Raw genomic sequence first — 13,692 nt, forward strand, 5'->3', positions numbered from 1 at the left:
ACACACACACACACACACACACACACACACACACACACACACACACATTCTGATGTGTCTTGCTCCCTGAGAATCACCCTCTTAACAGCTGGCTTCTGGGTTTTCCCACCAGCCAAGTATTTGTCAAGCTTTACTTCCTGCAGTTTGTTGTATAAAAACAATAGGTATTCTTTTCCTTTTCCAGATATGAAGTTATATCATAATAGTGAATAGGCTTTTTCAAACTACACAGAAATTCTTTCCCCCCATCCCCTGCCCCCATAAAGATTCTGGTACGTTCTCTTAGTCGGGAAGTGGGGCATGCGACTCAAAGTTCTCATTTAGAGATATTTTAAATGGTGCCGTGTCCCCTACCATTTCCTTTCTCTATTTTCATGCCTAAGGGCTCAATAATCTTTCATTGTTGTACGGTCATCTCAAAACAAGTAATTACCTCGACATAGAGTCGCCCTGATTTTTGTGCTGTTGTGCGACTGTTCTGAGCCCTTTGTCAGCCTTCAGGACTTTGGGTTTGTCATCAGATGTTAATAAGCACACAGGCTGCCCAGCCCCAGCTGGCATTGTGTCTCCGAGTGAGAGGAAGACCACCCTGCCAGCCCATGCATTCTCTTCTGCTCTCTGAGGATTGGCCTGGGAACACTGGACCCTAAGACTCCAGGGAGCTGAGCCCCCCGCCCAGCCATGAGATCATCATCACCGTGAAACTGGTTCTACCGTCCTTCCTCATCTCCAGATGGAGAAACCGACCCTCAGAGAGACGAGGCTACTTGCGCGAGGCCAGAAGCAGAAAGCTGGGATTTGAACCCAGGTCTAAGAAACAGCCCCTGACGCCTGCCCTGCTGCCTTCCTCCCTGTGCAGTGGGGAACTGAACGCGCCAGAAGGGCTGCAGCAGCCCCTGGCACGACTGGCCAAGGGGTGGTGAGGGAAAGTGGGAAAACCCCGGCCTTGGCATTGCCGAAGCAGCCTGGAGTGGGGTCAGCCTGGGCGCTCCCACACCACAGAGCGACCTTGTTCCGTTCACTTGCTCAGAGCCTTGGCATCCTCATCCTCCAACGGGGGTGTCGCCCCCGTATCAGGAAACGGTCCCTCTTGTTGCCAGTCAGCTTGGGTCAACAGGCGGTGCGGCTGGGCCTGTGTGCTTAGTCACAGCCTCCATCTCCTGCAGTCAGCTTCATCTCGTCACCTGGGGCTGGGCCACGGCTAAGGCTGCCCACCGTTTGCTTGCTTTGCTTGAGCCCACCAACCAACCTCGCCTCAGGAGTCCGGCCCCCTCCTCTTGCCTCTGCCCCATGTCCTGTGAGAACCGGCTCAAAGGAAGCTGGTTCCTCTGTGCACTGTGTGTTGGGGGCACTTGGAGGATTTGGCAGCCCTCCACGCTGCCCACCTGCGCCAGCTCCCATCCCTCCTCATGGCAGCACCTGACAGATGGGGCTGCCCTGCCTCCTGGGCCAGTCATCACCGGGAGGGCTCCCTTCCAGGCCCATAGCAGGCATAGCAGAGAGAGGCTGGGGTTCAAACCCCAGTGGCCACTGAGCAGGGTACTTAGTCTCTCTGTGCCCCAGTTTCCTTGTATGTAAAGATGGCCTTAAAGTGATCTCTTAGGTTGTTTCACTTTTATTTTTTTGAAGATTCAATGAGATAACTCTGCTGCCTTGTACTCAGTGGGAATGATGTTTCATAGTTCCTTCTATTCCTAAGACTCTTTCTTTCTTCCTGAGTCCTGGCACCGTATTGTCTGCATCACCCATTTGGCATGGACTAAATATCCTCGGTCTATGTTGGTAGAATAAATGACAGACATTTCTCCTACTGTTGTCTTTTTACTTTTCTTGTATAATGTGTGTATCCCCAACTAAATTATTAACTCTTGGAGGAAAGGACTATGCCTTTTATATCCCCACCACACACACACACACACACACACACACACACACACACACACACCCCATACACACACACCACACACACCACACATACACACACACCACACACACACCCACACCACACACACACACCACACACACCACACACACACACACACACACACACCACACACACACACCACACATACACCACACACACACCACACACACACCACACACAAACGCCACACATACCACACACACACCACACATACCACACACACACACACACCATACACACACACACCACACATACCACACACGACACACACACCATACACACACACCACACACACACCACACACACACCACACACACCACACACACCACACACACACACCACACATACCACACACACACACCACACACACCACACACACACCACACACCACACATACCACACACACACCACACACACATACCACACACACACACCACACATACCACACACACACCACACACACACACACCATGCACACACACCACACACACACATACCACACACACACACCACACACCACACATACCACACACACACACACACACACACACACACACACACACAGACACACATTCTGCAAAGAACCTGGAAGATACTCAGTAATTATTTTGTTGAATAAATGAATGCATGAATGAGCAAACAAATTTGTTGAACATCAGGGAATAATAAAAAAATCAATGAATATTTGTGGAAGGAAGGACTGATTAAAAGAAGCACCTTGGTTCAGGATAATTTTTAAAGCCATAGAAAGGATTTTAGGCAGCTAGACAGAAGTCTAATTTTACATATCAGGAGATCGTAAATCTCCTGAAATCTTTCCTCCGTAGTGGTCTAGTGACTGTCCAGTTCCAAATCTGTTTGGTCAGGGCTGGGGTGGGGCATGGCACCCCAGAGCCCCAGGCCACCTGCGCTGTATTGCCATAGCCTCTTCCCTGCCTTCCCTTCACTGGCCTCTTGTCCTTGACCCCTGCCAGGAACCCCCTCAGTGTGCCTAAGTGATGCCTGCATCTCGGTGACCAGCTCCATCTTGAGCTCCATGGACCCTACGGTGGACCCCTGCCAGGACTTCTTCACCTATGCCTGTGGCGGCTGGATCAAAGCCAACCCCGTGCCTGACGGCCACTCACGCTGGGGGACCTTCAGCAACCTCTGGGAACACAACCAAGCCATCATCAAGCACCTCCTCGGTAAGCACCCAGCAGTGGGGCCAGTGGACGGGCTGCAGAGGACGGCTGTCCACTGGACCTACCTAGCCAGGCCCGGTTGAAAGAAGAGCTTGGCAGGATGGGGAGACGAAGGGCTGCAGAGTAGGTGAGACTGAGTTAAATGTGCCCCATCATTCATTGCGTGATCCTGAGCAAGTCACTTATCTCTGAGCCTTACTTTCTTCATCTATGAGAACAGGATTAATAATACCCAAACTGCAGAGGTTCGAGAACGAGTGAGCACATGTGTGAAGCATTGACGTGGCATGTGTGGCATGTAGTAGGTGCACAGGAACTGGTAGCTGTGGTCATTGCTCTTCTGGCTTTAAGCTCTTCCTTAGGTTTTGACTAGTACCGACTGTGAGTTTTGCAAGTTACGAGCAAAAGGAATGAACGCTGAGCACACTAGATCAGATTTTAAGGTTGTGAGCTGATCAGAGTTCTAACAACGGTTTTATCTGAGAGTTATTCATTGTAGGCAGAAGTCTTCCTTGGCCTCATGGTAATCGAGCTTGCGTGATAAGCCATCTAACCGAAGTTCTTCTCTTTATACCTTGTTAGGCCTTCAGCACCTCTAGTTGACCTTGTTGTTGGTTGTTTCATCCTCAGGTTAGAATCCCATGTTGGTCTTGTTTGAAGTTGTATCTTTAGTTAATGTCTGTTGAATTAACATCTGCCTGTTGGGTGCTTCTCCATGTGGAATCAAAACACCCTGTGCTGTAACTTATAGAGGTCCTGACTTAAACCCTTCAGGGCCGAGACCTTCACCATACCTGTCTCCTGCTGACCCCTGCCCCATCCTGGGACCCTAAATGCTGGGAGAGGCTAGGTCATGAAAAGCCAGTCAATTAATCCATCAATGACAGAACTTAGATTTGACAAATACTTATTCAGTTTAAAAAAAAAAAGCATCTTGATACTCAAAAGTAGGTAAATTGAAGAAGATACCTAAAAGGGGGCAGATCTTCCCAAAGGGACAGAAACCTTCCCATGAGATAGGAAAAGAGTCTAATTTGATGATTATGAATTTCAGGCAACTGTGTCTTTAAGACGAAAGTGGAAATAAGCAAACTAGGTTAAGGAGACCTTTGCTTGTTTTCCCCACCTCAGCCCCAGGGGGCGTGGCTGCTGCGGGTGAAACCCACCCACCACTTCTTGGCCCCCAGCAGCTGCTGGGCAGGGCCCCCTGGCAGCCCCCTGCTTGTCTCCCTGAGGGACAGAGCCGGGTGGTGTGTGAAGGCGGGGCTGAGGGAACCCCATATGTCAGGAGCAGCAAAGCCCCCTGTGCGCTTTGTGCTACCCGAGTGCCTTTGCAAGGGGACCCAGCCTTTTTTTTCAGAACTAAAGGCAAATATGTCTGTGGTAGCCAGACTGGAACTCAGGGATGTCCCTTCCCCAGCACCTAAAGACACAGCCAGGGACTGTGCAGGGACCATCAACCAAAGCAGGGGAACAGTGCAGATAGGATAACGAGATGGGCTAGTGCCTCTGCTTCAGTCACCGGGACCTGGGTTCAAGTCCCGGTTCTGCCACTTACTGTGTGATCTTGGGTCAGTTACATAACCTCTCTGGGCTCTTGTCTCATCAGTACAATGGGAACCATGCCTCCTCCAGGTTTGGAAAATTAAATGGGAAGATATCTTTAAAGCGCTTTACCTGGGCCAGGTGTATTGTGGTGGCTGCTGTCTGTGTTGGTTTTACCATTATTATTTACCCTTGACCTTTGCCCAGTACTTTTCAGTTTACAGAGCTCTTTTGTAGATATCACCCTATATGACCCTGTAGGGTAGGAGCTAGGAAACTGTTGCTCACCCCGCTTGGTAGATGAGGAAACTGAAGTCCAGAGAGCTCCTCAAGACAGGCTAGCAGGTGGCAGAGCTGGGACTGCCTGACTCCTGGTCACGTGTCCTTTCCCTGTCCCACACCACCTCCAGCAGGTGCCAGGGGCAGTACGGCTCCCTGCCCATCTTGTGGGAAACGCAAGGAAGCACGGAGCTCTGAGAGTCTGAAGGAAAGAAGGAAAGAGGCTGGCATTTGCTGAGTGTCTGCTATGTGCCGTGCTCTGTACCAGGCTCATCATATCCACTGCCTCCTTAATCCTCACAGCTACCCTGGGACTTAGGAACTGTGGTTCCCATTTTATGGGTGAGGAACCTGAGAAAAGTTAAGCTTGCCAAGGACACCCTGCCAGTCCAGGATGAAGAGGGTCTCCAGCCAGGGGAAGCAGTTAGCACCCAGAGGGGATGGGGGAGAAAGGCGGATGGGCCCTCTAACTCCCCAGTCAGGTCCAGAACTGCCCCTTGTGTAGGACCCCCATGGGTCCTGATCCTGCTGGTTCTAGGAGGATCTTGGGTCCTATCAGGAAGACCTTGGGTCTAGGCCAGGACCGAGCTCATCCCCCTCCCCTACCCCGCAGGCAGCAGTCCTGGGCTCTGGCCTTACATCCCCGCTGTCCCTGAGGGTCAAGGTAGGGGTGGGGGAGTGCACTGAGCCGGGCACGGAGCAGCCGGAACCCTGACCCCGGGGCCGGGGCCCAGTGGTATCAGGAGTGAGCCCTAGCAGCTAGCTTATCACGTGTGGCCTTGGACGAGTGACCCAGCTTCTCTACAACTTAGTTTCACTCTCTGTGAAATGGGAATAACGGTGCCACCTAGCACTCAGGGTTACTCTGGGTATTGTCTCACCGTGATGGGTCAGAGCGCTTAGCACAGAGTCCAGCACCTAGTAGTGCTCGGCAGAGTAGGACTGCCCTTCTCGGTGGTGGATGAGCTCCAGCCCAGACGTCTCCCTACAAGCTGTGTGACTACAGAGAGCCTGCTCAGCCGGCCTCAGCCCTTCACCTGTGGAGTGGGAACCAACTCGGAGCATTGGCAGGTGTGTTCTAAGGATTAATTGGGTGGTTGAAGAAAGAGTAATTATTGCTTATTTTATTTCTTATAGAAGCACTGATAGAGCTTCTTATCAGGAAAGGAGGGATAGGGTGTATCCATGACTATGCTGGGTTGTTTACTTGTATTATTTTATTCACGCCATGGAGTATATGCCCATTTTACAGATGAGACTCACACCTAGGAAATGGTGGAGCTGGAATTCAGTCCCAGACCTGTGAGGCCTCAGACCTGTATTCTTTCTTTACTGATGCACACAGCGGTCACAGGGCAGCCCACAAGTGTGGTTTGCCGACCTCCTTTCCCCCAAGGCCGCTTGATATTGTTCTCCAGGCCAGGCGAGACCTGGCCGAGGCCTGATGAACACAGTAGTTGGGGTCACCTCATGTCGTAGTGACCGAGAGCTTCCCCACAAGGCATATCCTGGCATCCCCTCTCCCCGGGCTCACTCCTGGAAACCAGTCTGGATACGGCGCCTCACTTATGGGCCTTGATACCTGGGACTTTGATACCTGGAAACTCCCGAAGAGGCAGGAAGTAGGTGAGTGGGTGACCAAAATATGCAGGAGTGTGGGCCAGTGCATTCTTGGGCTTAAGGCCAGGCTGGTTTCAGCTCCCCCAAGACAAAGGGGTCAGCCAGCAGGCCTCAGGAGGGAGCTGGAGCTGGTGGGGATTGGAGCACACAGGGGTGCCCTGCTGTCCAGGCTGGCTTGGGGAGCAGCTTCTCTAGGAGAAGAAGGACAATTCAGAGGCGTAAGGATTGTGTCAGCTGGCCAGGCAGGACAGCTATTACCATCAACTTGCTGTGTGACCTTGGGCAAGCCACTTCTTTCTGTGAACGGTGAGTTGACTCCGGCGCCCTCAGAGGAAATCCAGGCAGACCTGTAGCAGGTGGGTTGAACTGGGCCAGGTGCCACCGTGGCATGTTCTGGCTGCCTGCTAGCTGGAGGGGGGTGACCTCAGCTGCACGAGACACAGACGCCTCTCCCAAAAGACACTCTGCCATCCACCCAAGCTGCCAGCTTGGGCTGTCCTCGTAGGCTCTGGGGAGACAAGAGTGTCCTCACTTCATCACAGGAAAGGTACAGCTGGACCCGTCACCCCTTAGGCTGGGCCTTGCCTTAGGGCTTTTAGCACAGACTCTTCTGCCATCTGGAATACCTCCCAGTCCTTCAAGACTTTGGTCAAACCTGCTTCTCCCGTTATGCCTTCTGTGGATACCCAAGGGCCTCTCCTGCTTGAGCTACAGTTATATTTTGTGTACTTGTCATATTTACTACATTTTATATTCTAAGATTAATCACGAAAAAAAAATCGATGCCTGCTTGTTGTAACAATTCAAGTAACACAGATTCCGTAAAGAAAAAGTTAGTGGTTTCCCTTTCTTCTACTCCTGACACCAGCCTCCCTGAGAAATACACACAGAATCATTCCAGTAGCATTAAATTTGTCCATGTGACTGTCAGTGACTTGGCAGTTAATCATGTCACGCTGTGACATCTCTTCTATTTTCATTTTGATCTTTTTCCAATATTTACTGTCTAATGTAGTTTCATCTTCCTGTACACATTGGAAATTCTACAGACAAGCTCTGCATCTGAAATGCTTTCTACCCAATATCACGCCTGCAGCAGCAGGCCTTGCTTCTTTTTCCATGCTTGGGGAGTGGTGAGATGGACTGATTGATAAATTGATCCAAGGATGGGAGTGGGTATCCAGGGCTTCTTAGGGGTGGCTGGACTGCTTCAGATCTACCTCTGGTTTTCCAAGCCAACCTGCAGAAGAGGAAAGGGAAGCAGAGAGAGCTTAGGCCTCTGCTCGCTGGTGTGACCTTGGACCAGTTACCCAGCTTCTTGCCTATAAATTGGCACACGCTGGTGGAAACGGCTGTGACAAGATACACACATGCAGCCATGCCCACACACAGAGGAAGTAGCTCGTTTTCTCCGGGAGGCTTAAAAGTGCGTGGGTTCAAATTCCGGCCTGCCGCCCATTATCTCTGCCTCCATAGGCGAGTTCCTTCGTCTCCCTGGACCTCATTTTCCTTCTGTACGAAACGGGGTGGCCGTGTCCACCTCAGGGTGTCAGTGTGGTGATGAAAAGATCCCAGCACACGGCCTAACGAGCGGTAGTCGCCAGTAAATGGGAATGGTCTTATCATGATTTTTGTTCTTCTACAGAAAAAGGCACTGCCTTATCAGCTCCCCCTCTTACCCTCACCGGATGGGGCTCCTGAGGCCTGTGACTGTCTGAATTGTGTCTGTGGTTTTATCTAAAACAAACGCTGGTCCTGCCCTGATGTGGAGTCGGGGCCCCACAGGCTCCTGGCCAGCCGGTCTGGCCGCAGCACAGAGGGGGGGGCGGTGGCAGTGCCACAGAATCCCAGGAACCCCCATCTCTGTAGCCTCCCGGCTGCTGGAGCATTTGTTTCCTCCCCAGGGGTGATGTGGGAAATGGTGTTCCAATAAAAACTCCCAGAGGAAGAAGCGGGCCGATTAAATGGTATGCTGTCTTTCCTCTCTGGGACTTTGGGGAAGTGACTGAGGAAGTTTCTGGAATTTGGGGTCCCTAAAAGGAAGTATCCAGGCAGTTGGGAGTCCTATTATCTGGTCCTGGGCTGCCAGATTGTTTCCAGACCACTGGGGCCCTGGAAGTGCCACCATCTCAAACACGTGGCCCCTGCTGGGCCCTGGGCGCTGCCCTGTCCATCCCTCCAGGCGGCTCCCTACTTCTGAGAAGTAAACAGGTCGGGGGGTGTCTTAAAGGAAACCAAGCTTTTCCTCAGGAGAAAATTAACTGGGCCTGACTTCACTCTGAAACCCAGCCTCCTCCCTCAGGCTGAAGTGATGGATGCCTTTCTCTGTGGCGCTCCCAGACACGCCTTCATTCACTCTCTCAACAGTTGCATACTGTCCACTAACTGTGTGCCGGCATCCCTAGGTGCCTAGGATCCTGTGAGGAACAACAGTCTTTTTTGTGTGTGGAACTTACATTCTCACAGGGGAGACAGACAATAAACAAATAAATGAGTTAATAGATAACATGGTTGTGAACAGTTAGGGCCTTGAAGAAAATCAAGTAGGATGCAGGGCCAGAGAAGGGAGAGGTCATGGTAGCCACGGTGATCAGGAAGGATGGGCCTGCAGAGAAGGGGACATTTGAGCAGAAGCTTGAATTGAGGGAGAGAAGAGACCACAAGGATGTGAGGGGAAGAGTGTGGCCGGCAGGAGGAACAGTGAGCACGGTGGCCCTGGGGTAGGAGCATGGAATCGAGAGGGGAGGAACAGAAGACAGGCTAGAGCTGGCAGCCAGGAGGTGGCAGGGCCCAAATCATCCAGGACTGTGTCTCTCAACCTTTTTTAATGACTGCTTCCTCCCTAAAATTTTAATACCACGGATATACTGTATGCTTGTTTCTGTACTGTATGTATGCATAAAAAGAATAAGATGTTTCTGGGGGACTTCCCTGGCGGTCCAGTGGTTAAGACCCCACACTTCCACTGCAGAGGGCATGGGTTTAAGCCCTGGTTGGGGAACTAAGATCCTGCATGCGGTGCGGTGCGGCCAAAAAAACAAAAAACAGAGTAAGATGTTTCTGCCATCCAAGAACTAATTCTCTCCCCGCCTTTAGGAGCAATATTGTCCCAGTTGAGAATGCATGCTATAGGGCCTTCTAGGACATTTTAAGGAATGTGTATACTCCAGTGCCTATTTGAACTGAAAGTATTCAAGGCAACAGCTCTATAAACTCCACCCAGGGTTCCACTGGATGTTTAATAGACATCTCAAACTTAAAACATCTAAAACCGAATTGCTTATTCCAGTCCCCGAGCCTACCCTCCATCCCCAGTTTCTGCATCTTAGCACCCCCTTGCTCAGGCCAAGGAAGCCTGGCAGCACCTTGACTCCTGTTTCTCTCGCGTTCCCCCTGCTTCTCACCCCTTCTGTGCTGTCACCCTGGCCCAAGCCCCCACCATCACTCCATCGCTCACCTGGTCTGTTGCAGCGGCCTCTTACCTGGCCATCTCGCTTCGATTCCTGTCCCCCAAGGAGCCTGCCAGGTAGTAGGTGCCCTGTGAGTGAGGAGGAAGGAGAGGAGGTGGAGAATCTGCCGTGGGTTGTCCTGATGGGCACAGGAGCCAGGGGGCGGCTGTGGGGCAGTGGAGGAGCTTCACCTGCTCCTGGGGCTCCTGCCCCAGGCAGCATCAGCGTGGGAAGCTGGGGTGAGGGAGGGGGAGGACACGTGCTAACCCCTGGTGGGGCTCACACTCCTGTCCCTTCCTGCCCCACCTGCCTCATTTCCTCCCCGTGCAAGCCTCCAGCGGTACCGGGCTCATCACCCTCTCATCCCCCAGATAGGGCATCCTTCCTCATCAGAAGCAGATCCTGAGCTCTGTTCTTTCATCAAGCGTCGCTGAGGGCCACCGTGTGCCTGCCGGTGCTGGGGGAACAGGGGCGACTAGGATATGGACTAGTGGGCGAGGCAGCCCCAGCACAGCCCCCGCTGCCGCTCCACATGCAACTCATCCTTCATCCCCAGGGCTCCGGCAGGGAGTTCCCAGGCCTCCCCCTGCCATCCTCTCCAGCCCCCCTGGACTTTCTCCTTATAGCAGTCGCCCCACGTATAATCAGATGCCTTGCGATGCTCGCACTGCTGTCCGCCTGACCCGCCAGGCTGGCCCCGTGCCCGTGGCCGTGTTGCCTGCTGCCTCCCCACACCCAGCCCGGCAGCCTCCAAACCTTCAGAACTTACTAAACATTTGTGGGAAAACAAGCGGAGGTAACAGCCAGGGTGTGGAGCTGAGAGGAAGGAAGTTTGACCTTGACAGTGAAGGAGAGAGGGAGGCGATGCATTCCCCCTCCTCTCAGCAATCATATGGGGCTTGTGTACAGGTGTCGGGGAACAGGGGTTCCGCCTGGAACTCGCTGTAATCAACACAGCCGGGCTGTTCCTTGGGAGTCTTTCTTTGGGCCTCTTATCGTGGTGGCCTTGGGGCCATGGAGGAGGGAGATGCCAGGCCCTTTCGTGGGCCAGAGCACACAGGATGCGCCTCCCCCGACACTGGCCTGGCATTTCAGGGTCATGGCCAGAGTCAGATGCTGCTTCTGGAGTCTGGTGAGCAGTGATGATTCTTCAAAAGCCTAGGTGATATAGCTGATTCACTTTGTTATACAGCAGAAACTAACACACCATCGTAAAGCGATTATACTCCGATAAAGATGTGGAAAATAAACAAATAAATAAATGAAGCCTAGCTGCTGGGGGCGGGTGTTGTCACAGAAACAAGGCCCCTGGGAGGGGTTTTGCTTTGCCTCATGTTGTGCTCCGTTAGTCTGAGAAGCAGGGCGAAGTTCAACTCTCCCCACGTCTGCGCTCCCCCTCCGGAAGGCTCTTCTCATGCTCCAGTAGGGCCTGGGGCACACTCGGGTGTTTCCGGGGCTCAGCAGTGGTTGCCTGTGGTCTCCAGGGCTGTGTGTGCCCTCCACAGACCCTCAGCACGCAGGCCCCTGGACCTCTGTCTCTGTATCTCCCTTCAACTAGCCCCAGGCTTGTCCCATGCCCTGTTGAGGGCTGTCACCCTGACTGCAGCAAGACGGGGCGCTGATGCTCTCTGACCATTGACACCAGTGATGCTGTTCATGGTAAGAACTGGGGGGCAGAGGAACTCTCGGGAGAGGGGCTGGGAAAGCTAATTAGGCTCGTCAGGAAATGACTCCAGCCCTTTTGAAACAGGCTACACCAAACATTTCTTTTCTCCCATGCCCTTTTATGCTTCCTTGCTTTTCCTCATACTGTCCACTCCCCCCAAACCCAGTACCCTTTCCCCTCATTTCTACCTGGTGGGTAACTTTCCATCTTTCAGAACCAGCTCAAATCGTAGAACATCCTCTGGAGAAACGCCACCCCCTGCCCTCCCCACTCCACCAAAGGGTGTGACTTTTCTCTGGGTTCCAGAACCATTTGCGTTAGTCAAAGCACTGTCTTGTCTTGGGGTCATGTCTTTGCATGTATGTGTCACCATTTGACCATGCGCTCCCTGGAGGCAAGAGCGGGTCTTACTCGTGTCCATAAAACCTAGTGGCCAGCCCAGTGCCTGGCACCCATAGGTGCTCAGTGTTGAGGCCCTTCGTGAATGAACCTCTCAGGAGAAGCTTCATAGGCAAGGTGGCCTCTGAGAGGCCTTGAAGGCTGAGTAGGGTTTGACAGTATCCTATGCAGAAGGCCAAGGGGAGCTCTTTCTTCATGTGTTTACTTGTTTGTTACTTGTGTCCTCACACTGGAAAGGAAGCTCCGTGGAGACAGGGACGTTGTCTTTTGTGTCCCCAGAGCTGGCACAGAGCCTAACACAGAGTGAGCAGCTAGTACCCACTTAGTGAATGAATGGATAAAGCTCTGCCGGAAAAGGAAAGCAAAGGAAGGGGTTTCGGGGTCCAGGAGGGGTGAGAATGAAATGAGGAAAAGCGGCCAGAGCAGTGAGGAGTTCCCCAAGGCGGGGCGGGAGCGGAGGGAACCGGGGGCCCGGCGGGGTGGGGGTCTGGAGCAGGGCTCTGAGAGAAAGGCGGATCCTCTGTGCCCTGGCTGCAGATGGGACACTGCCCCCACTTGTGCCCGTGCAGGAGCGTGGACTCAGCAGGTGGCATCCCGGCCAGGGCACCAAGGACAAGGAGAAGGGACAGAGGCTCCCGGGTGTCCTGGTGTCAGGAACTGAGTTGCTGCTTGTGGGGGACGGGAAGGGACATGGCAAAGGGCCTCTGAGTCAGCTCTCGGTCTGATGAACATGCCCGGCCCCTCTGAGGAAGAAGCGGAGAGTCAGTTTGTAATGAACGAGGCCTTAAAGCTTCCGTCCAAGCCCTGTCTTTACCACAAGAAAGGTTCTCTGGGATCTGAAAACAAAAATAGACAGGTCTCTGTCCCACTCACCGGGTGGGGGTATCTGGGTCACACGCTAGCCGGCAGGGAAAGCAGACTGTCCTCCCGTTGGGTGGCCCGTGCTGACAGGCCAGGGACACATCTGAGAACCCATTCAACAGAGGGGGAGAAGCACAGTCTCCTCTCCTTACCTGTGCTCAGCGAATGAGGAGCCCTCCAGTCTGCCCACGGCGGTCAGATGCCCACCGTGGCAGTTCCTCACCTGCACTGACAGGCCCAAGTCCCAGCTCTTGTCACAGCTGAGAACACCGAGACTCCAAGAGGGACTCGCCCAGGGCCACCCAGTGTGCAAATGGGGGTGTGTTGCAAACTGCTCTCCCTTGTCGTTCCAGAAAACTCCACGGCCAGTGTAAGTGAGGCAGAAAGGAAGGCCCAGGTATACTACCGTGCATGTATGAACGAAAGCAGGATTGAGGAGCTCAAGGCCAAACCCCTGATGGAGCTGATCGAGAAGGTGAGCCCCTACACCCCATCTCCTCCTGCCCCTGCCCCCTTCCCCCATCTCCTCCTGCCCCTGCCCCCTTCCCTCATCTCCTCCTGCCCCTGCCCCCCGTCTTTTGCCCCTGCCCCATCTCCTACCCCTGCCCCCTGCCCCCATCTCCTACCCCGGCCCCCGCCTCCCATCTCCTACCCCTGCCCCCTGCCCCCCATCTCCTACCCCTGTCCCCTACCCCCATGTCCTACCCCTGTCCCCTGCCCCCCATCTCCTCCTGCCCCTGCCCCCATCTCCTCCTGCCCATGCCC

At 53.4% G+C, this 13,692-nt stretch overlaps 1 protein-coding gene across 3 annotated transcripts in view; it reads left to right on the plus strand.

Moving 5' to 3' along the window:
- ECE1 (endothelin converting enzyme 1) overlaps positions 1 to 13,692 on the plus strand; it is a 114,452-nt gene that overhangs the window by 69,874 nt on the left and 30,886 nt on the right. For all 3 annotated transcript variants that reach the window (XM_027109861.1, XM_027109862.1, XM_027109860.1), the window contains exons 4-5: positions 2,899 to 3,111; positions 13,281 to 13,402. In XM_027109861.1, coding sequence (XP_026965662.1) covers positions 2,899 to 3,111; positions 13,281 to 13,402 — 335 coding nt within the window. The remainder of the gene's footprint in view (positions 1 to 2,898; positions 3,112 to 13,280; positions 13,403 to 13,692) is intronic.

The sequence above is a fragment of the Aethalodelphis obliquidens genome, unplaced genomic scaffold, assembly GCF_003676395.1.
Source record: "Aethalodelphis obliquidens isolate GAN/ISIS:26980383/991018 unplaced genomic scaffold, ASM367639v1 scaffold9, whole genome shotgun sequence".
Taxonomy (NCBI): Eukaryota; Metazoa; Chordata; class Mammalia; order Artiodactyla; family Delphinidae; genus Aethalodelphis; species Aethalodelphis obliquidens.